The following is a 26,082-nucleotide window of genomic DNA, read 5'->3' on the forward strand; positions in this document are numbered from 1 at the left end:
GGGAATGAGGCCCCCAGGAGCCGCTGGCCTGGGCTTCTGTGTTTTCAGGCTCAGACTTGGCAGAACCCTGTAAGTCCCAGATTCAGATCCTAGCTGCTTAACTTATTAACCTTGAACAAGTTCTCAACTTCTCTGTCTCAGTTCTCTCATTTGTATAACAGGGCCTAGTTATTACCTATGTTAGTTTTATATGCTGAACTATATATTCTAGAAGAGGAACTAAGGAGCCTCTTGATGAGGGTAAAGGAAGAGAGTGAAAAGCCAGCTTAACACTCAATATTAACAAACTAAGATCATGGCATCCGGTCCCATCATGTCATGGCAAATAGGAGAAAAGGTGGAAACTGTGACAGATTTCATCTTGAGCTCTAAAATCACTGTGGATGGTGACTGTAGCCATGAAATTAGAAGACGATTGCTTCTTGGCAGGAAAGCTATGACAAACCTAGACAATGAGTTAAAAAGCTGAGACATCACTTTACTGACAAAGGTCCATATAGTCAAGGCTATGATCTGTCTAGTAGTCATGTATGAATGTGAGAGCTGGACAATAAAGAAGGCAGAGCACCAAAGAATTGATGCTTTTGAACTGTGGTGCTGGAGAAGATTTTTGAGAGTCCATTGGAAAGCATGGAGATCAAGCCAGTCAATCTTAAAGGAAATCAACCCTGAATAATCTTTGGAAGGACTCATGCTGAAGCTGAAGCTCCCAATGCTTTGGGCACCTGATGGGAAGAGTCAACTCATTGGAAAAGACCCTGAAGCAGGGAAAGATTGAAGGCAGAAGGAGAAGAGGGCAACAGGAGGAGATAGTTGAATTGGCATCACAGATTCAATGGATGTGAACTTGGGCAAACTCTAGGAGATGGTGATGGACAGGGAGTCCTGGTGTGCTGCAGTCCGTGGGGTCACGAAGAGTCGGACATGACTTGGCAAATGAACAACAACAAAAATATGTACTAGTTGTACCTGTTAATTAGGGTGAAGGATTCTCCAGGCAAGAATACTAGAGTAGGTTGTCATTTCCTTCTCCAGGGGATCTTCCTGACCCAGGAATTGAACCTGAGTCTCTTGCATTGCAAGCAGACTCTTTACTGATTGAGCTACAAGGGAAGCCCCAGGGTGAAGGACTAATGTAAGAAACTCAAAATGTATAGGTTCAAATAAAATGGAAGTTTATTTCTTGGGCACATAAGGTTCATAATGAGATCTATCTGATCAGTGGGCTGTGCTTCTTTAAGAGGGATTTCTGGGCTCAAACTTCTTCCATGTTGTGGCCCCACCATCCTCAGTTCATGGCTTTCAAAATCGCTGTAGAGGGACTTCCCTAGCTGTTCAGTGGTTGACTCTGTGCTTCCATTGCAGGGGGCGTAGGTTTGATCGCTGGTTGGAGAGCTAAGGTCTGGCGTGTCGTATGGCATGGCCGAATGAATAAATAAGTAAACAAAAATACAAGGTCACTGTGGAAAGAGAAATCTCAGAGGCCAGAGAAGTCTTCCTTGGCCAGGAGAGGCAGTGGCCCCATTGCCTCCGTTTGTCTCTCCACTGGACCTGTCACAGTGTCCCACCTGAGGGATGCTGGGAAAGGTGGTTGAGTCAACCTGGGTGATGAGCCAGTTTCAGCCACAGGACCTCACACACCTTTGAGAAGGGTCTGACCCAGCTTTCAACAAGTGTTAGGAGTACACCCTTCTCAGTCAGAGGGCAGGGGCCCAGGGAGACAGTGCTCCTGGCTGGGCCTGGCCTCTGGGTATCTCCTGGGAGTGGGGAAAAGATGGCTCTGCCCTGCTCTGTGTATCAGTGGGCATGGGGCGGGGGCACCTGTCAGCACCCCATCTGCAGAGCTCTTTTTGGGAACCAGATGATTTTCATTCTTTATCCACTGGAGAGCCTTGAGCCTGAATGCCTTAGCCCGGCGTTGACTGTGCCCCAGGTATAAGCGTGATCAGAATGTGAACAGAGGAGCAGCTTCTGGGGCCAGCATGGCAGCCAGGACTGTGATCCTCAGGTGAGGAGTGTGGGTCCACCTCTTCCTGCCACTCCCTCGCTCCACAGCCCATTTGGGGATCCATTCAGCAAACATTTATTGAGCACCCAGCATCATCACCCAGCAAGGAAATGAGGTTCCACAGTCATCCATCAGAAGCCTGAAACTAAAAAGTCTTATATCAGGAATTCCCTGGTGGTCCAGTGGTTAGGGTTCCATAATCACTGCCGAGGCACATGTGTGCGCAGTCCTGTCTGACTTTGCAGCCCCATGAACTATAGGCCATCAGGCTCCTCTGTCCATGGGATTTTCCAGGCAAGAATACTGGACTGGGTTGCCGTTTCCTACTCCAGGGAGTCTTCTTGAACCAGGGATCAAACCCATGTCTCCTGCACTGGCAGGTGGATTCTTTACCACTGAGCCACCTGCTTAGTCGCTCAGTCATGTCCAACTCTTTGCAACCCCATGGACTGTAGTCCGCCAGGCCCCTCTGTCCATGGGGATTCTCCAGGCAAGAATACTGGAGTGGGTTGCTATGCCCTCCTCCAGGGGATCTTCCCAACCCAGGGATTGAAGTCAGGTCTCCTGCTTTGCAGGCAGATTCTTTTACCATCCGAGCCACCAGGGAAGCCAATCCCTTCTCCAGGGAATCTTCCCGACCCAGGAATTGAATTGAGCTCCCTGGGAAGCTGGTAAAGCTTCCTCACTGTTGAGGGCCCGGGTTCAATCCCGAGTTGAGGAACTAAGATCCCACAAGCTGTGTCACGTGGCCAAAAATAATAATAGTAAATGAATAGCTCCTTTATTAAATTAAAGTCTGATATCACCAATGCTAGGGTTGGAAGTGGTGACACCAGAACTCACACTACTGAGGGGAAAGGCAGTTGGTGAAACCACCTTAGAAAACGGTTTGGCAGATCCTCGTGGAGTCCATGAACATGCACTTCTGTGTGACACGGCAACGCTACCCCTGGGCACACGTCCACTAACAGACACACACGAGAATGTCTGTATCCCAACTGGAAACAACTTGAACAAGAGCACGAGTAAAGAAATGATAGAATATTGTTTAACAGAGCAGCAACACAAAAGAGCAAACCACCATGACATACAACATCAATCTTGTAGATGTTATGTTGGCAAAAGAAACCAAACAAATTACAACAGTTTATTTAAATAAAGTTCAGGGAGAGGTGAAACTAACCGGTGGTGATGGAAGTCAGTGTAAGTACCTTGGTGTGGAGACTGATGAGGGGCACACAGGAACCTTCTGGAAATTTTCTATAGCTTGAACTGGTGGTGGTTATTTATAACAATGGATCAAGCTGCCCACTTGAAATACACACACCTTTATGATACCTGGTGAAAAATTTTATGTATGTATCTATTGGGGGTTTCCCTGGTGGCTCAGACAGTAAAGAATCTGCCTGCATTGTGGGAGATCCGGGTTCGATCCCTGGGTCAGGAAGATCCCCAGGAGAAGGGAATGGCAACCCACTCTAGTATTTTTGCCTGGAGAATCCCACGGACAGAGGAGCCTGGTGGGCACAGTCCACGGGATCGCAAAGAGTCAGACATGACTGAATGGCTAACACACACACACATGTCTATCGAGAACCTGTTGCATGCCAGCTGCTATTCTACGTAGTGGTGATTATATGAACAAAGTGTTTGTTGGAGTTTATTTATGATGGGAGGAGACAGACAATAAAGAAGATAAACAGTATGTCAAATGGTGATACATGTGCTGGGGAAGGAAAGTGTAATGAAGAAGCGGGGAGTGCCGGGCAGGATGCTGGCCCAGTCATTCTACGCAGTGTTCAGGGGAGACTGATAAGGTGAGATTTCAGTAAAAAAAACCCTACTAAGCGAGGAGTGTACAGGCCACAAGCTACCTGCGGGGAGAGGGCGGAGGGAACCGTGAGAGCAAAGGCAGGGATTGAGACTTGATTCTATCAGGTTCCCTGTGGTCTCGCAGCCGCTGGCTCTCATTTCCTCCTCCACTACCCAAGGACCCAATGCAGGAGCCACCAGCCCCAAACTCGGCTCACTTCAGCTGAGGGGGTGTCTGGGCGCTGGTCAGGGTCCCAGAAGCTTCATGGAGGGAGAGAAGGCAGCGGTGTGGGCTCCTCCTGGACACCTGCCCTTGTCACTTCCAGATGTGCAGGCCCAGGGGCTGAGGAGGAAGGGAGGGGCCGGAGAGATTCGGGGTGGGAGTGACCTCACCTACCGCCCCGGCCTGGAGGAAGGGCCCGCCGAGCTGCGTGACACGGGTGTCTTCACCACTTCACCTCTCCAGCCTTCCACGTCCATCATGTGGGGCGATTTTTTTTAAGTTCTTCCTTCCTCTCTTGCTTTCTTCATGGCCGCCCTGGGTCTTCGTGGCTGCGCGGGCTTTCTCTACTTGGAGCGGTGAGGGCTAGTCTCTAGTTGCGGTGTATGGGGTTCTCCTTGTGGCGGCTTCTCTTGTTGGAGCTCGGGCTCCAGAGTACAGGCTCAGTATTTGCGGCACATGGGCTTTGCTGCCCAGTGGCATGTGGAATCTTCCTGGACCAGGGACTGAACCCGTGTCCCCTGCATCAGCAGGCAGATTCTTAACCACTGGACCACCAGGGAAGTCCCCTCCCAGAGCTATTGATACCGCCCCTCATGGTTGTCAGGAGACCAAATGCGTGGCAGTAGCTCATCATCCTGCTCTTGTTTATCTGAGTCCACGCTCTCAGAAAGGTGGCCCCGTCACCACCCATTTCGCAGAGGAGAAGACTGAGGCTCAGCAAGTGAGATGAGTGGCCTGAGTTTGTTCATTGGCACAGAGATTGTACACAGGCTTGTGCAGGGGTCCAGAGTGTGGAGAGGTGGGGGGTTCATGAGGTTCCCCCCCACTCCATTCTTTCTCTGGTGTGGTAAGTTTGTCTCCAGGATGTGGACGGGACCAGGTTCCCACTCTTCTGGGCTATGGGCACTGCGGCGGGGGCACAGCAGCTGGGACCCAGGCGCTCCACCAGGGGCCTGGTCCCTCCTCTCCTTGGGCAGAGTGTTTGGTGAGAGTGGCAGATGGCTCTGGACTCTCTCAGGGGGCTCCGTGTTGCTGGGGAGAGGGGCAGGACATGGGTGACACTCAACTCCCATGATTATAGTTGAGCTATCTTTGTTCTGAAATCATGTCCTTTCTATTTTGTGTGCTCATGTGTGTTCAAATGCTATTTTTAGGAGTGGAACAAGGGCTAACACTTCTGCACCCACTCCAGTAATCAGAAAGCAACAAGGGAAGACAAGATCTCACACAAGACCCATCAGATTGGCAAGAACAGAAAGTCAAAAGGAAATTCCCCGGCAGTCCACACTCCCAACACTGGGGCCAATCCCTGGTTGGAGAATGATGATACTGCAAGCCCTACCCCCTCCAAAAAGGCAAGTCAGGTAAAACAGATGGCTGGTGGGAGGTGGGTACATGGAAGTCTGGTGCTTCTGGTGAGAGTGAGGGGCATGTTTGAAAAGGCAGCTTGGCAGCTAAGTGACCTCCAGCTGTTTCACTTCTGGGTAAAACCTCTCACAGGAAGAAAGACGTGTCATAGGCGTGGTTAGAGGTGGCAAAGAGTCAGAGGCTCCAAGTTATCTGCTGCTGCTAAGTCGCTTCAGTCGTGTCCGACTCTGTGCGACCCCATAGACGGCAGACCACCAGGCTCCGCCGTCCCTGGGATTTTCCAGGCAAGAGTACTGGAGTGGGATGCCATTGCCTTCTCTGATGGCTGGTAGCAGTGTGACCAAATCTTCACCGCATCATAAAAACAGGAAAATGTAGAACAGATCTATAACACAGCAGTGTTTATGGAAAGTCAAAACGCAGACAGCACAACAATGCTATATATTTCTGTCATTTACTCTGTGACCTTGAGCCAGTGACTTAAGCTCTCTGTGCTTCAGTTTGCTCATCTCTAAAGTGGGGACAATCATAGCACCTCCTATGACACATAGAGTGCTTAGCACAGTATCTAGCACGTAGTGATAGGGACAGAGTCAGGGGACAAAGTAGGTGTTTAAATAGTTAATCGCACTAGGGTATTATAAGTAGAAAAACTATGGGAGACCCCTGTAAGTTAATGATTACTCAAGAAAGCAGTGTTTAACCACAAAACCAAGCAGGCTTAGAAGCACAAGACGTGCCCCCAAACAATGAAACAATGGTCGCATGAGATCCACATCCTGCCCGGTGAGCTCAGTAAGTTAATGATCCCTGGGACATGCTCTGTGCACACATAAAAACAATAATTTTGTGGACTTAGCTTGACCATGTAGGGACAGGAAAACTTCCCTGCTCAACCTGGAGGAGGAAATGATAATGGAAGCATGATGTCTACTCAAGAAAGACAAAGAAATTCTTCTCCTCCTCCCCACTCTTCCTTTGGTTATAAAACCATAGTCCAGTAAGTTCTCAGGGCATGATACCCCCTCGCCTCTCCACTTGTAAGCTTCACAAGCATCTATTGTAATAAATCACTTTTTAAAAATTTATTTATTTTTTAGTAAAAGACAATTGCTTTACAGAATTTTGTTTTCTGTCAAACCTCAACATGAATCAGCCATAGGTATACATATATCCCCTCTCTTTTGAACTTCCCTCCCCTCTCCCACCCCATCCTACCCCTCTAGGTTGATACAGAGCCCCCATTTGAGTTTCCTTAGCCATACAGCAAATTCCTGTTGGCTATCCATTTTACGTATGGTAATAAATTACTTTTTATCTATCACTTGCTCTCAATGAATTCTTCTCTGCCCTGAGACATAAAAGACTATGGTACCAGAGCTCTTCAGAGCCCCAAAATGACAGCAACCTGTTTGTCAGCTTAAAAAATAGTCACAACCTAAAAGCTGAGAGATATGTTTTACTTGGTGGGAATTTTTAGGACTTCAAACTGAGGAGATATCATCTCAAGTGACCCAAGAGAACTGCTCAGAGGAAGTGGGGATGGGGTGAGGTCAGGTTACATAGACGTTTGCAGCCAACAAAGGGCAGGTAGTCTGAACATCAAAAGTATTTCTGTGAATTAAAGAAAACCAGATGTATCAAGTTAAGGAATTTAGGGCTTTTCTATGTATGGGAAGATGCAGGAGTTTGGGCCCACTGAGCTCATTCCCTTCATTGTGCATCTCAGCCATCTGGGGCCAGCATCCTGTGTTTTTCCTCAGTGCTCACCTTAGGGAGCGGCTACAGCCTGGTTCCTTTGCCTTTTCTAAAACCAGCCTTGAACATCTGGAAGTTCACGGTTCCAGAGATCAAATTGCCAACATCTGCTGGATCATGGAAAAAGCAAGAGAGTTCCAGAAAAACATCTGTTTCTGCTTTATTGACTATGCCAAAGCCTTTGACCGTGTGGATCACAATAAACTGTGGAAAATTCTGAAAGAGATGGGAATACCAGACCACCTGACCTGCCTCTTGAGAAACGTATATGCAGGTCAGGAAGCAACAATTAGAACTGGACGTGGAACAACAGACTGGTTCCAAATAGGAAAAGGAGTACGTCAAGGCTGTATATTATCACCCTGCTTATTTAACTTATATGCAGAGTACATCATGAGAAACGCTGGACTGGAAGAAACACAAGCTGGAATCAAGACTGCTGGGAGAAATATCAATAACCTCAGATATGCAGATGACACCACCCTTATGGCAGAAAGTGAAGAGGAACTAAAAAGCCTCTTGATGAAAGTGAAAGAGGAGAGTGAAAAAGTTGGCTTAAAGCTCAACATTCAGAAAAGATCATGGCATCTGGTCCCATCACTTCATGGGAACTAGATGGGGAAACAGTGGAAAGAGTGTCAGACTTTATTATTTTGGGCTCCAAAATCACTGCAGATGGTGACTGCAGCCATGAAATTAAAAGACGCTTACTCCTTGGAAGGAAACTTATATTGGGGGAGCCTGACCATTTGAGTGAGGGGCAGCGGGGGAGGGGCGAGTGCCGCCCTTGTTTCCAATCACCAGTTCTCTCCCACCCTGCCCTGTGCTGGGGCTAGTTTCACTTTCCTATTCCCCTAAATTATCTGAGTTTTGTTTCTGTGGGTTCCCCGCCTCCACCCACTACCTTTGTCTGGAGCCACAGCTGAAGTCAAGCAGGGAAGCTGATCAGTTTTGGGGTGGGGGCTCCATGCCTCCTCTAAAGGCCCCATTTCATTCCTGACCTGGTCCCATCTCCACTTGGGATCCACCTTCCCATCATTCTCAAGGGACTGGAGTCCTCCCAGGAAGAGTCTTGGCTCTGGACTGATACTCCTTGTATGTATTAAATATTTTGGTTATAGCACCACTGCTTACCAGCCTTGTGGCTTTGAGCAGATAGCCCAGCCTCTCTGTGCCTCAGTTTCCTTATTAAATGAGCGTCATATTAGGGTTGTTTACAGAGATATTTGGTCTTCCCCGGCGGCTCAGTGGTAAAGAATCCACCTGCGATGCAGTAGACGCAGGAAATGCGGGTTTGATTCCTGAGTTGGGAGGAGAGCAAGGCAACCCACTCCAGAATCCCATGGAAGAAGGAGCCTGGCGGGCTACGGCCCATAGGGTCGCCAAGAGTTGGACATGACTGAAGCCACTGAGCACACACACATGCACGGAGATATTTATAGATATCTGCCAACCACCTACTTTGTGCTAGGCTGTTCTAGACTCTGGCCTTAGGCTGTGAACAAACTCAGCTCCTGGCCCCTGTGTACCTGACCTTTGATGAGGACAGGGGTCTCACCTTTGACCACATATTGGAATCACTGGGGATCTTGGAAGGTGACTGATGCCCAGGGTCCATCTCCAGAGATTCTGATCTAACTAGATGAGGGCCCAAGGCTGGTATGTCTTAAAGACTCCCACGTTGTTGTTGTTTAGTCTCTCAGTTGTGTCCAACTCTTTTGCGACCCCATTGACTATAACCCAGCAAGGCTCCTTGGTCCATGGGATTTTCCAGGCAAGAATACTGGCCTGGGTTGCCTTTTCCTTTACTAGGGCTCTTCCTGACCCAAGGACTGAGCCCGTGTCTCCCATACTGTGGCAGATTCTCTACCACTGAGCCACCTGGGAAGCCCATTGTATTTTAAATACTACTCTTTTATCAGATATATGATTTGTAAATATTTTCTCCCATTTTTGTGGACTGTCTTTTCACTTTTTTGATGGTGTCCTTTGAAGCACAAGTTATTTAAAATTTTATTTCATTGAAGAATAGTTGATTTACGATGTGCTAATTTCTGCTATATAGGAAAGTGATTTGGTTGTGCATATATATATAGAGAGATAGATATTCTTTTTTATATTCTTTCCATTATAGTATAAACCAATAGAATGGGAAAGACTAGAGATCTTATAAAAAAAAAAGTTAGAGATATCAAGGGACTATTTCTTGCAAGGATGGGCATGATAAAGGACAGAAATAGTAAGGACCTAACAGAAGCAGAAGAGATTAAGAATAGGTGGCAAGGATACACAGAAGAACTATACAAAAAAGGCCTTAATAGCTTGGATAACCACGATGGTGTGATCACTCACCTAGAACCAGACATCCTGGAGTGTGAAGTCAAGTGGGTCTTAGAAAGAATTACTATGAGCAAAGTTAGTAGAGGTGATGGAATTCCAGGTAAGCTACTTCAAATCCTAAAAGATGATGCTGTGAAAGTACTGAACTTGATATGCCAGCAAATATGGAAAACTCAGCAGTGGCCGCAGGACTGGAAAAAGTTAATTTTCACTCCAATCTCAAAGAAAGGCAATGCCAGGGAATGTTCAAACTACCGTATAATTGCACTCATTTCATATGCTAGTAGACTATGCTCAAAATCCTTCAAGCTAGGCTTCAGCAGTATGTGAACCAAGAACTTCCATATGTACAAGCTAGATTTAGAAAAAGCCAAAGAACAGAGATCAAATTGCCAACATCTGTTGGATCCTAGAAAAAGCAAGGGAATTCCCCAAAAAACATCTACTTCTGCTTCATTGACAATGCTAAAGCCTTTGGCATTGTGGGTCACAACAAAACTGTGGAAAATTCTTTAAGAGATGGGAATACCAGACCACCTTACCTGATTCCTGAGAAATCTGAATGCAGGACAAGAAGCAACAGTTAGAAGCAGACATAGAACAATGGACTGGTTCAAAATTGGGAAAAGAGTACGTTAAGGCTGTGTATTGTCACCCTGTTTATTTAACTTATATGCAGAGTACATCATGCAAAATGTCAGGCTGGATGACTCACAAGCTGAAATCAAGATTGCTGGGTTATATAGATCGGTTTGCACTAAGTTTTCTTTTCTTTTTTTTTTAGGCTGTGCCATGCAGCATGTGGGATCTTAGTGAAATGGAAGTGTGGAATCTTAACCACTGGACCACCAGGGAAGTCCCTGCCCAAGTTTTCAAATCAGGAAATGTAAGTCTTCTAACTTTGTTCTTTTTCGAGATTGTTTGGCTATTCTGGGCCCTTTGACTTTGCATGTAAATTTTAGGATCAGCTTGTCAGTTCCTGTAAAAGGCAGCGGAGATTTAAATAGAGATTGAGTTAAGTTGGTGTGGAGAGTATTGCCATCTTCTGGGTTGTTTTAATTGACAGATATTTTCTCCTGGTTATTAATCAGAGTATTCTTCTTTGTATATCTGTTAATTTTTTATTGGATGCCAAACATTGCATTGCGAATTTTACATTATTGATCTGGATTTCACTGAATTTCTTTTTTTTTTTTCACTGAATTTCTTTAAAGAGTGTTGGACTCTTCCTGGCAATTTGGTTGTTACTCTTGGGTTAGCCTGATCATTTTGAGATTTGGTGCAAGCTCCTGAATAGTGAGTCTAGAGTAGCCTTCATTAGGGGCTGATTTAGGCTCCCTTCTAAGACGTGGCTCTTCTGGGTTCTCTACTGAATTTTCTGTGTATTCAGTGAAATCTCCCTACTTTAACTGGAGAGAATCTTATAAGGATTTCTAGACCTGTGTGAGCTCTGGGAATTATTCCTGCTTCCCTTTTCTCAGGGATCACAGTCCTGTGCTCCCAGTTTTCTAACATCTGAAAGCAGGGTTGTTTCTTATACTCATTGGAAAAGACCCTGATGGTGAGAAAGACTGAGGGCAGAGGAGAAGGGGGCGACAAAGGATGAGATGGTTGGATGGTATCACTGACTCAACGGACATGAATTTGAGCAAACTCTAGGAGATGGTAAGGACAGGGAAGCCTGGCATTCTACAGTGGACGGGGTCATGAAGAGTGTGACATGACTGAGCGATTGAACAACAACAATCCAGTTTCTTAGTTGTTTGCAGCCAAAGGATCCACCGGACTTGTTTGTGGCCAGAATCAGAAGTCCTCTCTCCTTTGAACTCTGTGCGTCTTTTGCTCATCCCTCTTCCAAAATTCTGCCCATGCGGTGGTTTGGTTACAACTGCGTGTGTGTGTTTCACCTTCCTTCACTGCTCTGTGGCCATCTCAAGGCAGGCAGGCTTATCTTATTCATATCTGCGTCTGTAGGATATCTGCTATAGAGACATGATAAGCACGTTTTTGTACTAAGGTCTGCCCTGACCCTCCGCCTTCAAGTTACCTCACCTCACATCCCCAACCTTTTAAAAATTAATGCAATTAAAATTTTCTCTTTTTAAAATTTTTCACTTACAATATTATACTAGTTTCAGGTGTACAAGATAGTGGTTTGGTATTTTTATAGATACTTACCATCTTAAGTTATTTATAATATTGTTGACTATATTCCCTGTGCTATAGATTACATCCTTGTGACATTTATTTTATAGATTTTCTTTTTTGTTAACTGGCCATGCCTCAGTATGTGGGATCTTAGTTCCTCACCCAGGGAACAAATCTGTGCCCCCTGCATTGGAAATGTGGAGTCTTAACCATTGGACAGCCAGGGAAGTCCCAAGGTTTTTATTAACTTTATATATGTGTGTGTGTGTGTGTACATATACATATACATATATAACTGGTTGTTTGTACCTCTTGCAAGCATCTGTGCTCAGTTGCTTCAGTTGTGTCCAACTTTTTGTGACCCTATGGACTGTAGCCCGCCAGGCTCCTCTACCTATGGGATTCTCCAGGAAGAATACTGGAGTGGGTTGCTGTGCCCTCCTCCAGGGGGTCTTCCCGACCCAGGGATTGAACCTGCATCTCCTGAGTATCCTGCATTGGCAGGGGGATTCTTTACCACTGCACCGCCTGGGAAGCCCAGTTGACACTTCTTAATCCCCTTCTATCTGCCTATCCCCTCTCTCCACTCTCCTCTGGCAGCCACTAGTTCGCTCTCTTTATCTGTGAGTCTATTTCTGTTTTGTTGTATTAGTTTTGTTTTGTAGATTTCATGAAGTAAAACATACAATATCTGTCTTTCTTTGTCTGACTTATTTCACTAGCATAATACCTTTCTGTTCCATCCATCTGGTCACAGATGGCGAGGTTTCATTCTTTTTTATGGCTGAGTAATATTCTAATATCTGGCTAAGGAAATGGCAACCCACTCCAGTATTCTTGCCCGGAGAATCCCATGGACAGAGGAGCCCAGTGGGCTACAGTCTATAGGGTTGCAAAGAGTTGGACACAACTGAAGCGACTTAGCAAATATTCTAATATCTATCAATATCTATTTACGTATCATATCTGCTTTATCCATTCATCTATCGATGGGCACTTAGGTTGCTTCCATATCTTGGCAATTATAGATAGTGCTGTGTTGAACACTGGGCTGCATGTATCTTTTAGAATTAGTGTTTTAGTTTTCGTTGGATAAATATCCAAGAGTGAAATTGCAGGATTGTATGGTAGTTCTATTTTTAATTTTTTGAGGAAACTCCATACTGTTTTCTATCCTTAGAACACTGTTCCTCCCACTCCACCCAGAAAGTGCCGCAGTACAGCGGGTCACAGTCCTTGTCCCACTAGGTCCCTGTGATTGGTCCAGGGGTGGCCATGAGACTCAAGGCAGGAAATGTCAGAATCCACTTGGGAAGAGTCCTCTCGCTACTCTGGTGGCAAAGGGCCAAGGACAGAAATCTGGTGCTGCCTGCAGCCGACACTCCCATTGGAGAAAATGAAGCCAACACAGAGAGAGAAATGACGATGAAATGAGGGAGAGAGAAAGACACACACGTGCACGCATGTGCACACACACAGACACATACACACACGCACGCACAGACGCACGCGCACACACACACACACACACGCACGCACAGACGCACGCGCACACACATGCAAAGGGGCTCAAATCTTTCAATCCAGGCAAAACTGAGGTCAGGCCCTTTTTATTCATTAGTAAAATAAGCCAATTACTTATTTTATCCTTTTGGCTTAATTTAGCTCTGTCAGTTGCAAACCAAAGAAACTTAACTAGTATAAGGCATCTCCATATATTTGCTAAATGGTATAATTAATTTGCATACCTGCCTCATTCCCAGTGTAAGTGACGTAACTTCTGATAAGAACAAAGAAGATTAAAATCTCAAGACAAAAATGGAGACTCAGGAATGTGAGAAGATAGTTGAAAAGAAAATGTGAAGATCTGGAGCAAGAACATAAAGATATAAATATGCAGGTCTATTATTAAGTAAAGCCCATAAGACACTCTGGGCTTCCCAGGTGGTGCTAGTGGTAAAGAACTCACATGCCAGCGCAGAAGATGAAAGAGACGCTAATTCGATCCCTGGGTCGGGAAGATCCCCTGAAGGAGGGCATCACCACCCACTCCAGAATTCTTGCCTGGAGAATCCCCATGGACGGAGGAGCCTGGGGGGCTACGGTCCATAGGGTCACGAAGAGTTGGACTCGACTGAAGTGACTTAGCATGCACACATGAAGCATTCTATTATCTGCAGATCAAATTTGGTTTTGAGCTTCCAGGGAGCCAAATGAAAAAGGGAGATGTAGTAACTCAGCTTCCCTCTTCCAGAGATAACAAAGGGCACAAGTTCCTCAGGGGAAAGAATATTCTTCTGAGGCCAATTTCAGCCACATTAAATACCCAACATCTGTAATACATCTTATATCTCTGGGTTTTGGAGTCGGGCCTAGGGAACAAGTAAGGTTGCCAAATTCAGTTCACTCAGTCAGCCTTGCCTTGACCTCTCCGTGCCTCTTGTCCGAGCTGATCACCCACTCCTTTTTGAAACACATACTTCACTTGGCTGGGAGCCCTCCCTCTCTGGGCTGACCTCCTCCCTACCAGCCTCTCTTGTCCAATGTCCATGGCTGAGTTTCCCTGTCTTCTCCTGATCTCTAAATGGTGGCGGGCCCAGGCTCAATCTCCAGACCTCTCCTCTTCTTTCCTCTCTCTGCCTGCATGGCCCAAGTCCTCCTGTCTCTCTCCTGACCACAGTCCCTCTTTCCACCCTGGGCCACCAGTCTAGTCTCTACACAGCAGCCAAAGGGAGATTTTAAAAACCTCAATCAGGGTGACTTTCCTGGTAGTCCAACACAGGGGGCCTGGGTTCGATCCCTGGTCAGGGAATTAGATCGTGCAGCTAAAAGTCTGTATACCTCAACTAAAGGTCCCGCGTGCCACAGCCAGTCAAAGACCTCGTGTACCGAGACTAAGACCTGGAACAGCCAAATAAACTAAATGCATTAAAATAAACAAAAATGTTAAAAGAAAAACCCTGAGCCAGCTCCTCTCACTGCCTCTGCCACCTGCGTGCTCAGTCATGTCTGACTCTTTGCGACCCCATGAACTGCAGCCCGCCAGCCTCCTCTGGCCATGGAATATTCCAGGCAAGAATACTGGAGTGGGTTGCCATTTCTTTTCTAGTCCAGGGGATCTTCCTGACCCAGGGATCGAACCTGTGTCTTTTGCATCTCCTGCATTGGGAGGTGGATTCTTTACCGCTAGCGGTATCAGAGAAGCCCATTGCCTCTTCTCCCTGACCAAACGAGATGCATTTTTGTCTCCCAATGTCCCTGGGAAATCCATAAGGAAATCTGTCTCTGCCCCAGATGAAGTCTTGACTTCCTGTGCCATGTTTCCTGAGTGCTGGCCATTCTGACCATGGCTCTGAAGTCTTTCTGGAAGTCTCCTGTACACTTGACCCACGGGCCTGCCAGGATCTCAGGGAGCCCGTCTCAGATTCCCCAGATTTAGGATTTGAAAGCAGCCCCCAGCCCCAGCCCCAGTCTCATTATAAAATTCCCTTTTTAGAATCCACCTTCCAACCCTTCATAATCTTGAAGCAGACTGGGAGTTTTGTGTTGGCAAAATGGGTTCTTCTATAACAATATCCTTTCACCCTCTCCATCATGTTTAGGGCAAATCCCAAGACCTTCCCACAGCCACTGGGCCCTACATGATCCGACCTCTGAGCCCCCACTGAAGTTTAAAATGTCAAAATATCAAAGAATATTACAAATGATTGTATGTCAGTGAAAATAAAAACTTAACATAAAGGCCTTTTCAGAAAAAATAGATCAATAGCCAGTAAAGAAAATTATAATCTAAGACTCCAGTGCAAAAGTGTCCCAGTGGAAGGGGAACAGATGGTCCTTATCTTATACTAGTTGTTCCAGAAAACAGAATGAGAAGAGGCTGCCCACTTCCTCACACAACTCCCAAACCAGATAAGGACAGTATCAGAAAAGGAAAAGTATAGAGCATTTCAATCTGAACCTGGAAGCTAAATTATGATCTACTAGAATAAAATGTAGGAGAAGAAGGCCCCACCTCGGAGTAGGGTAAGGACTTAAGACATTCAAAAGGCAGACCCTCATGCAAAACCTTTATGGATCTGACTACATCAAAATTCAGGATTTCTCCGAATCAGGGATGCAGAGAATAGACTGCTGGTTGCCAAGGGGGAGGAGGGTGGGAGAGGGTTGGATTGGGAGTTTAGGATTAGCAGATGCAAACTGGTATGTATAGAATGGATAAGCAACAAGCTCCTACTATGTAGCACAGGGAACTATATTCAGTGTCCTGTGGTAAACCATAATGGAAAAGAATACGAAAGATGATAGAGTTACACATGTATAACTGAGTCACTTAGCTGTACAGCAGTAATTAACACATTGTAATTCAACTATACTTCAATTTAAAAAAATGAAAAAAATTAAGGATTTCTGCTCCACAAAGGCCCTCAGAGATAATATTGACAGACAGGTGGTTGCAATCTAGTGAATACAGAACTCCTGCACAAGTTAATAAAGAAAAGCCCAGAAGCATAATACGCAGCTGTGAACAGAAACAAGCAGCTCACAGGAAGGGCCCAGAGGCAAAAAAGTAATGCAGAGCGGGTTGAAGAGGTAATCAGCACAACTCAGTTAAACTTACAATGAGGGGACGTCCCTGTCTGCCCAGTGGTTAGGGCTCCGTCCTCCCAGTGCGGGGGGTACAGATTCGATCCTTGAAGAAAGTGAACGTGTTAGTCACTCGGTTGTGTCTGACTCTTTGCGGCTCCATAGACTGTAGCCCTCCAGGCTCCTCTGTCCATGGGATTTCCCAGGCAAGAATGCTGGAGTGAGTAGCCATTCCCTTCTCCAGATCTTTCCGACTCAGGGATTGAACCCAGGTCTCCTGCACTGCAGGCGGATTCTTTACCATCTGAGCCACCAGGGAAGTCAATTCTTGGTGGAGGAATTATGATCCCACATGTGGCATGGCCAAAAGATTTTTTTATTTTTAATTATAATGAGATATCTTTTTTTTTTTTTTAAACCAGGAGGCAGATAGAGGGAGAGGGACGCAGCAGGTATTATCTGCTGTCTTCACAGGGTGTGAAGACCCTTTGGGATGGATGGTCCAGAGATTCCTTTGAGAGATGGAGAAACACAGGCTGAGCAAGAGTAGGAGGATTATACCGAGTCCATAGGAAGTCCGGACTTGGCCTGGATCTCTGGACTCCCGGGCCTGGACTCTTCCTCAGCGTCCTGCCGAACTCTCCCCTCTGGAAGGAAGCTGGCCTTACATAGAGCCTTCCTGGTCTGCTTTTGCCAGAGCCCTTGAGACAGGCTGAGGACTGGTTGCCATAGAGATGGTGGGCCGGGCAGTTCCAAGGTTGGCAGATGGGGGTGGGGGATGGGGCAAGACACCAATATGCTAAAAGCCCACCAACAGTTGGTCAGGACTTCTTCCGGGAGACCTGGGCAAGACACACGGCAGCAGGCTCCAGGGGCCACCCCAGGTCTGCTCAAGCTTCTCTCAAGCACCCACTATGCTGAGCAGGTGAGAGGGGGCCCCGCGGGGGGACCGCCAACCGCCCAGAGGCAGGCTGGCTCTCTGGGGTGGGAGGTCAAGGTTGAGGGAGGCCACAAGATTGGAGCTGAGGCCCAGAAGAGAGTCAGGGAGGTCCGAGACGGGCAGGGACGTGGGGTGAAGTGGAGGATGGTGCCCAGTTATGACTCCCAGGCTTCTGATGGGGCAGTTTTGGCAAATTGGGAGGATTTGGGTTTCAGGAAAAATGATGAGTTTTTCCCTCCTTGGCTTTGCAAGGCCAGGGCCCTGTGGGGCACTGAGAAGACCTGTCCAGGGCCCAGAGGCAGCCCAGGGCAAAGGGGGCAAATCTGGGCTCTAGGACAGTCCACACATTAGGTCCTGGCTCTGCTTCCTGGCTGTGTGACTTTAGTCAAGGGACTTCACCTCGCTGAGCCTCAGTGTTCTCATCTGCATGATGTGGGTGAGAGTAAGCAAGGACCTCATAGGATCCTTGTGTGTGTGTGTGTGTGTGTGTGTGTATGTGAGTGTGTGAGTTCAATAGCTCAGTCAAGTCCGACTCTCTGAGGCCCCATGGAGTGTAGCCTGCCAGGTTCCTCTGTCCATGGAATTTTCCAGGCAATCATACTGGAGCAGGTTGCCATTTCCTTCTCCAGGGCATCCTCCCGACCCAGGGATTGAACTCACACCTTTTGCGTTTCCTGCATTGGCAGGTAGATTCTTGATGACTAGAGCCCCCTGGGAAGCCCCATAGAGTCCTTGGGAAGGAAGGTTAAGTGAGTTAGTGCAAGAAAGTCCTGGGCATGCAGCAGATGCTCGGTGAATAGCACCATTGCTTTTTAAGATTTATTTACTTATTTTTGGCTGCTCTGGGTCTTTGTTGCTGCAGGTGGACTTTCTCTAGTTACAGTGAGCGGGGGCTGCTCTTCCTTGTGGCGCTCGGGCTTCTTATTGCAGTGGCTTCTCTTGCTGCGCAGCACAGGCTCCAGGTGTTCAAGCGTCGTAGTTGCGCCGTGCAGGTTCAGTAGTTGTGGTTCACGGCTCTAGAGCGCAGGCTCCTTAGTTGTGGTCCACAGGTACAGTGGCTCTGCAGCATGTGGGATGTTCCCAGATCAGGGATCAGACCCGGGTTCCCTGCACTGGCAAGCGGGTTCTTAACCACTAGACTGCCACTGTTGCTATTTTAATAATAATTCAGGTCGTGATCTGTCAGTTCCAGGGGTAACAAGGGCCCAGAGGGCCAGGCGGGGTGCACAGTACTGTCCGCTGGGTGAGTGGCTCAGAGCTAGGCCTCCTCTCCTACCTTCGCCCAGAGGAGTCTTGGAAGCGGTGATGGTGTTATCCATGCCCAGAAGCAGAGGTCTCAGAGCGCGGGGCAGACACCAAAGAAGAACCGGAGGCTCAGAGGCCGGAACAAGAAAGGGCAAAGCTCTGCGGAAGCTGAGGAGTAAGTAGCTGTGGAGGGACGGGAGGGATGCAGGGGGCCAGGCCCCGCTGGGGGCCGGCGTCCAGGCCCTGACCCCTGCCCCCTGCCCTCTCCCTCCTCAGTCTCGTCCCCTCTCCTCCTCGGAAACCCTCCTTCCCCTTCCAGTGGGCCTGGGAGAGCTTCACCGCAGATGGCCGGGCCTTGCATCAGCCGAGCTCCATCTCGGCCCCTGGCCCCCAGGCCCTGCCTTTGCCCCCAGCGGTCCATCACCACAGGTCCCGGCGCAGGTCCACGCCCACCCTCCTGGAGGCCCACGGCTTCTGCTGGAAGGCAGAGGGGCCGAACCTGGAGAGGAGACAGCAGCTCAGGGCCTGCAGCTGCACCGCCATCCCTCCGGGCAGGGGGACGAGCCAGGAGCTGGAGCTACCCGGGGAGGGAGGCCTGCAGTCACCCAGGAAGTCCTTGGGGTCTGGGTCGGAGCCCGAGGAGTCTGAGTTGGAAGGTCTGGGAGACGAGGAGGCCGAGAGGGGTCTGATTCCGGGAGAACTGCCCCAGCTCCCCAGGAAGGGGTTGATCTTGGAGGAGAAGCAATTTTCAGAGGCCACAGAGGAGGCCGAGGACAGGGAACACCAGGCCTCCCGGAGAAGGAGGACCAGTTCTCGAAGAAAGGGGCGGAATTCTGGTGAGGAGGCCTGGGACGAGAGTGAAGTGCGGTGCCTGGAGAGCGTTTCCAGCTCCACCAGCCTCCGAGGACCACAGAGGAGGAAGCCAAGGGCCAAGGAGCTGGAGGGGCCGTGGGACCTGGAGAAGCTGCAGAGACAGCTGCAGCAGGAGTTGGACTGTGGTGAGTCCTGGGGTTCAAAGCCCAGGTTCCCCACAAAGTCACACAGTGTGGAGAGGGGCCAGAGCCAGTGACCTGGGCCAGGCATTCAGACACGGTGGCGCTGGGCTTCAGATGCGGGGAGGGATTGCCCAAGGGGACAGGAGGATCAATAGCCCCTGACTTGTCCCTCTGCAAACAGGCCCCGGGAAACAGCCCTGGAAGTCTTTGCGGGCTGCTGTTCAGGCCTCCAACTGGAGCAGGAAGGCCCACTCCTTGGGAGATGATGAGACTTTTCTGTTTGCAAACTTCCCTAACCGCACCTTCCACAAACGACAGGAGGCCACCAGGTGAGGTGGAGAAGAAGGAGGGTGGGAGCGAAACACAGGGACTAGAGAAGGAGCTAGATCTCCAAGAGACACTCATCCATTCATCGTCTCATTCATCCCTTCATTTATCCATTCACTAGTCTTTCTGATCATCCAGTCATCCGTCCATCCATCCATCCATTCATCCATCCATCCCCTTGGCCAACTGTTTATTGACACAAGCCACTTTTCGCTCACTTCTACCCATTCATTAGTCTATTAGCTAAGTGATTAATGCAGCATACACTGGGTACCTGCTCATGGGTACTCAGGATATAAAGTTAAGAAGACTTGGTTTCATCCCTAAGAAGCTCAAAGTCAGCTGGAAAAGGAGACAGATGGGGAAAACAGGGACAATGGCAGAAGAGTTAGATCATTACTATCCCTGGGGCTTGAACAAGAGACAGCGGGAGCAGGAGGGAAGAATGGGGTGGGGGCTGCTGGCAATATCTAGGAAAAGGCTTGAGCCAGGTGGTCATGTGAGTGAAGAGAGAAGGATTTATCTGAAAGGATACTTGGAGGCCGGCTTAGTGGGTCTTGGTGACCAGTTAGAAGTGTGGGGTGAGATCCATTCAGCATTCTGATAGCACCCTTTGAGTCTCCCCCTGTCATCTCTGCTCGAGATCCTCCTATGCTCCCCAGTGCCCCAAGGACAAAGCCCAGATCCCTTGGGAAGGTGCTGGGCTTTCTGTCTATCCCTTTGCACAATGTGAAGGCTCCTCCAGGGAAGTTGCCGGATCTTTTTGATAACAGCCTCCATCTGGTGCCCTAAAAGGGTCCGCACAGAGTTGGTGTTCAATAAACCTGTGCTGAGTGTATGCTTGCATTTACCCCTCTGTTTATCTACCTGTCCATCTTTCTATCTGACCATGATTCATGTCCTTACTGGAAGGACTGATGTTGAATCTGAAACTCCAATATTCTGGCCACTTGATGCAAAGAACCAATTCATTGGAAAGGACCCTCACGCTCGGAAAGATTGAAGGCAAAAGGAGAAGTGGGCAGCAGAAGATGAGATGGTTAGATGGTAGTGTCACTTCTCAATGGACAGGACTTTGCGAAAAATCCGAAGACAGTGAAGGACAGAAGAGCCTGGTGTGCTGCAGTCCAAGGGGTCACAAACAGTCAGATACAACTCAGGGAGAGAATGACAACAATTATGCATGAACTCACCCATATTGAGTTTCCGTCTGTATTAGGAACTGTTCTATGTGCTGGGGATACACTGGCGGTGAAGAGGACAGACAAGGAATCCTGCTCTCATGAGGCTTACATTCTATTGGAAAGAAGGATAATCGATAAAGAAATAAATAAAATGTAGAGTTAGAGATGGAAAATCTCTGGGAGGTAGATAGGGTGCTGAAGTCTCACTTTCTCTGAACTTTGACCAAAGACCTGATTGGCAAGAGGAACTGATCATCAGACCTGGGGGAAGGATGTTTCAGGTGGACTAGGTTCTGTCTATTCAACCATCCACACCATTCATCCATTACACCCACGGATCCTGTCACCATTTCTTTCTCTTTCCCATTCATTCATCTGTCTGTCCCTCAAACCAACAGGCATTACTCTAGCTCCTACTAGATATGAGGGTGAGAGAAAGAAAGATCTGGGCCCTTCTGTCAAGGAAAGCTGCTTTGCAAGGGGAAGGTGAGGTCACGGGTGTGTGTGCCGAGCTCCACAAGGCTGAAGATGGTCAGAGTTGGGGCACACCACTGGCTGGAGTAGGCAGAAGGCTTCCAGGAAGAGCTGAGAAAGCCTGAGCTGGGCCCAAGGGCTGAGCTCCCAGACAGCCTCTATCCAATTCGACTTCCATGACAAATCCCATTCCCTAGGCCCTTGGCTCTCTGGACTGTGAAAATCTCTCCTTCTAGGTCCCCGTAGGCCCCTACCTACCCCTGGGACTCCATGAGGCTTCTGTTCCCTGCAAACTTCTCCCACTCCTCCGCTTTTCCCCTCCTCTCTACCCAAGAAATCTGCTGCGGGCCTGGGAGCGGCAGCAGCGGGAGGAGCAGCAGCAGGCCGAGGTGCGGCAGGCCCGGGAGCAGCGAGTACAGCATCAGGTGGCGCGCTGCCTGGCAGCCTATGTGCCCAGAGGGAGCCGGGGGCCGGGGGCTGCCCAGCGCAAGCTGGAGGAGCTGAGGTAGGAAGCCCAGGGCTGTGGGGTCCTGGAGGGGAGAGCACAGGGAGGTGGTGCTAAGTGTCAGACAGAACGACCAAGGAGACCTCACCCTCACCCCACCTACGTGGGCTGAGCCCCCAGGACCATCCTCCCTGCCAGGTAGGCAGGTTGGGCCACTTTACAGATGAAGACACTGAGGCCCAGGAGGAAAAGGGGCTGGGACAAGGTCACCCTGTTATTTAGTTATTTTTTGGCTTCACCTTGTGGTATGTGGGATCTTAGTTCCCTGGCCAGGGAGTGAATGCAGGTCCCTGCAGTGGAAGTGTGGAGCCCTAACCACTGGACAGCCAGGGAATTCCCAAGGTCACCTGGTTAATAATAGCCATCCCAACAGCTGTCAAAGGCTCAAGTTTGAATTATTCTACATGCATCATCACACTTTCAAATCTTGTTTTCTGATTTCAGATGCCAGGTGTGCATACTATAAAAATTCTTGTATTACAGAGATAGTTTGTGGAGAATGTGAACAGTGCCTATGGTCTGATTCCTGGAGACAGCCGTTGTTTGTGGTTAGGGGCAGAGTCATCCGTTTCATTTTCTTCCTATGTTTTGATCATAAAAAAGCAAATTAAGATTTAAAAGCAAATCTTTTTTAGATTCATAAGAATATGTATTATCACCACTCCCATAATTTTACAGATGAAGGAAGCTCCAAGAGCTTAAATAATTTGTCAAAAGTCACAGGTGAGCAGCAGTGCTGGGATTCCAACCCAGGCAGCCATTCGGCCGCCATGAAGGGCTCAAATGCCCAGTCTCCAGATACAGCATACCAGGATCTTCCCTGCAAAGCCCAAGCTGGTGAACCAGATAACTCAAAGAAATATGATCACTGATGCCACTGACACTGAGCACCTCTAGGGTGCAGCTGGCACCAAGGCAGCCCTTCCATCTGGGGAGAAGCACTAGGTCAAGGGGAGTGGGGTACTGCTGAGAGACCAGGGGGTTCCTGCCCTGAGATGGGGCCACTGAGGATCCAGTGGGGCTCTGATCACCTACTCTTTGAGGTTCAGCCATATCACCCCCAACTTTGCCAATGAGGGATCCTTGATCAGTGAACCAAGAGATGCCTTCTCCCTGCTGGACTTCAAGTTCACTTTTTTTTTTTTCTCACAAGGTAGGAAGCGGAAGGCTCCGACTCCAGTGGCAGGTGTCAGTGAGAGGAGTCTTCCAAACACAATCCCTTCATTTTCTACTTGGGAGCAGATATTTCCCCTGGGGGGTGTCTCGGTGTCTTGGCCTTAGCTCTAGGCTGCATGCAAGATTCTGCTCTTCCTAGGAGGGAGGGCACAAAAGGCACTGCCCTGTGGTGGGGAGGCTCCGAAACTTCCTTTTATTCTGAGATAATAGACAGGGCGAAAACCCACTGACACGACTTCCTTTCTCACTTAGAGCTCCCAGACATGGGCTTCCTCTCAATTCTAACAGAAATAGCCCCAAGAACCGCACAGGAAAAACGCACGTGACATCATGGGCAAGACAGAGATATAGCTCAGCCTTCCCCCACCCCTGCTCCTTGAAACTGCTGTAAAATCCCCCCTTAAATGATGAAGACTCTTCTTCACAGTGACTTCTGTTCCCGGTCATGGTTTTCAAGTCCATCTTTTTCTTGAATGGAGGAAGTTTCTTTACCTGGCGCATAGCCAAGGGTCCTGGCCCAGCAAGCCGGTATGCTTTCCCATGGGGCCCTACACATTTACTGAAGGTTCCCACCAGAGGCTCAGAGTCTTGTGTGCCTCTCCCCTCCTGTCCTGTCTCTGAGTACTGCCGCCACAACCCTCAGCCTCTCTCGTGTGCTTGGCAGAAGGATGCCTGGTCCCACGTGTGATGTGGTCAGAGGACCCTTCTCACGGCCAGGACTTGCAGCTCGTAGAGCGACAGATTTCTGACAAGTGCACCAAGTGGGTTTTTGTAAGTGGGATCGTGCTTCTCCAGTGGGATCTGGATCTTTCTGGGATGTGTTCTTTCCCTTGCAGTTTGTTGTTGTTTTCAGTCACTAAGTTGTGTCCGACTCTTTGCACCTCATGGACTGCAGCACGCCAGGCTCCTTTGTCCTTCACTATCTTCCAGAGTTTGCTCAAACTCATATCCATTGAGAGGGTGATGCCATCCAATCATCTCATCCTCTGTTGTTCCCTCCCCCTCCTGCCCTCAATCTTCCCCAACATCAGAGTCTTTTCCAGTTCGCATCAGGTGGCCAAAGTATTGGAGCTTCAGCTTCAGCATCAGTCCTTCCAGTGAATATTCAGGGTTCACTTCCTTTCAGATTGACTGGTTTGATCTCTTTGCTGTCCAAGGGACTCTCAAGAGTCTTCCCTAGCACCACAGTTCAAAAGCATCAATTCTTCATTTGCAATACATTCCTTTAGTTCCACTGTCCCATTTTCTAAACTATTGGCTTACGAGAAGCACAGAGAATGCTGGCAAGCTTGTCCCATACTGGCTATAGTACAGAGAAGAAAACTGAACCCAGGGTCCAGAGCGTGATCTTGCCCAAAGCCACAGCCAACAGTCACAGCTTCTCACAGGCAGAGAGGGTGCAGGGGTGGACACTGGGAAGGCAGGGCTGTGCACGCAGACGTCCAGTCGCTCAGAAGCCAGTGCTGGGCCCTCTTCCTCGGGGATGGCTGGGAGGATAGGCGAGCCTGGCGTTGTCTGCAGACCCAGGCTCCGTGCCCAGTCCCTCACTTCCCGACTGTGCAACCTCAAGTCCCTCGACCCTCCTGAGCCTCAGGCATGTCATGGACAAAATGGCGGCAGATGATTCTCACTCCATTCACGTCAGGGGGAATCCCAGCTGAAGACAGAAATGAATGACTTTGTAAAGCTAAGGGCTGGAGGACAAACAGGAAGTCCTTAGTGAGGGCTCATGAGTGGGGATGGTGTGAGTCGATGGTCAGCTGCCCAGAGGCCCGTCTCCCCTCAGGCGCCAGGAGCGACAGCGCTTTGTTGAGTACCAGGCAGAGCTGCAAGGCATCCAGCACCGGGTGCAGGCCCGGCCCTACCTGTTCCAGCAGGCCATGCAGGTGAGGCTGGCACGTGGGCAAGCGTGTGGGCTCCCTGGAGAGCAGAGCTTCTCACCGGCCGAGAGGGTAGGGAGATGAGGCGGGAGGGGCCCCCTCAGTTTGGACCCTTGAAAAGCCCTGGGACCCCCTGGAATCAGAGTCTCACGGTGTCCTCGAGGCAGCCCAGGTGAGAGAGGGGATCCCTCTGCTTTCTCCTCAGGCCAACGCCCGGCTCAACGTGACCCGGCGCTTCTCCCAGGTGCTGTCGGCGCTGGGACTGGATGAGGAGCAGCTGCTGGCCGAGGCGGGCAAAGGGGACACGGAGGGCGCCCCCAGGAAGCACAGGTGAGGCCCAGCTGTGGGGAGATAGGGCACGGCCACCAGTACCCTGCCCCGCGGGGTCTCAGCTGCCGCCTGCCCCGGGGAAAGGCTAAGGGGCCTCCCCCGCAGCCACATGGGTCCACCCTGAATTTAGACTTCCATCCTGCCCTGTCCACTCCCTGGCCGGGAGGACTCAGTCTAGCTTTCGCAGTCAGCAGGGCCGTCCCCGGGCCCTGTCCTCCATGTCACCTGAGGAAGGCAGGGCCAAGGTTATTTCCCCACAGAACGCTTACACTTCAGAACAACCTGGTGCAGAGCAGAGGTTATCAGGCTTGGGGGGCGGGGGTAGTCTCCCACTCAGGGTCTCAGAGTGTAAGAGCCACATTTGAAACCACTGACATTGGTGATGAAGGCCTTGCCCCTCCTACAGCCCAGGTCTCCTTGGTTATGGGGGTGGGGAGTTGCAGAGCCCAGTGGTCTCTACTTGTGTCTTCATCTTTAAGGGGCCACAGGTCAGTGGGGGCGAGAATGGAGCCCTCTTCTCAGAGCCCCCCAAAGATGGAACACACTGGCAGCCAGGCTGACCAGCACTTCGCCCCAAATCCAGACCAAGAGTTGAGTCCCTGAGAGAAAAATTAAATGCTTTGTGGAAAACACGGTGTGGGATTTCTGGCGGTGGTGGGAAGTGGCTGTGGGTTGGGAGCAGGCCGCGGCAGGTGGGTATGCAGCACGCTTGGCTTGTGCTCACATCCCCCAGGAACCCTGGCTGTTGCGACGGCCCCCGCCCAGCACACACGGCTCTGTCT

At 49.2% G+C, this 26,082-nt stretch overlaps 1 protein-coding gene across 3 annotated transcripts; it reads left to right on the forward strand.

The window, feature by feature from the left end:
* Positions 1 to 17,022: 17,022 nt before the first annotated feature.
* TSGA10IP (testis specific 10 interacting protein) lies at positions 17,023 to 25,930 on the forward strand. Of its 3 annotated transcripts, XM_069566305.1 has the most exons (8): positions 17,023 to 17,169; positions 18,471 to 18,604; positions 18,706 to 19,427; positions 19,606 to 19,753; positions 21,744 to 21,914; positions 24,877 to 24,976; positions 25,176 to 25,300; positions 25,780 to 25,930. In XM_069566305.1, the coding sequence occupies exons 1-8, from the start codon at positions 17,023 to 17,025 to the stop codon at positions 25,901 to 25,903; spliced, it is 1,671 nt and encodes a 556-aa protein (XP_069422406.1). In that variant the 3' UTR covers positions 25,904 to 25,930. The 3 variants fall into 3 exon arrangements, with proteins under 3 accessions (XP_069422406.1, XP_069422405.1, XP_069422407.1); XM_069566304.1 differs by lacking the exons at positions 18,471 to 18,604; positions 18,706 to 19,427 and having other exon boundaries at positions 19,650 to 19,753; positions 25,092 to 25,300; XM_069566306.1 differs by lacking the exons at positions 17,023 to 17,169; positions 18,706 to 19,427 and having other exon boundaries at positions 18,484 to 18,604.
* Positions 25,931 to 26,082: the final 152 nt, after the last annotated feature.

Source organism: Ovis canadensis, chromosome 21 (assembly GCF_042477335.2).
Source record: "Ovis canadensis isolate MfBH-ARS-UI-01 breed Bighorn chromosome 21, ARS-UI_OviCan_v2, whole genome shotgun sequence".
NCBI classification, from domain to species: Eukaryota; Metazoa; Chordata; class Mammalia; order Artiodactyla; family Bovidae; genus Ovis; species Ovis canadensis.

Coding starts and splice junctions, on each gene's coding strand:
- TSGA10IP (XM_069566305.1), top strand. CDS start 17,023: ATGGGGCAAGACACCAATATGCTAAAAGCCCACCAACAGTTGGTCAGG. Junction 19,428..19,605: donor GCAGCAGGAGTTGGACTGTG/GTGAGTCCTGGG, acceptor CTCTGCAAACAG/GCCCCGGGAAACAGCCCTGG. Junction 19,754..21,743: donor AAACGACAGGAGGCCACCAG/GTGAGGTGGAGA, acceptor TCTCTACCCAAG/AAATCTGCTGCGGGCCTGGG.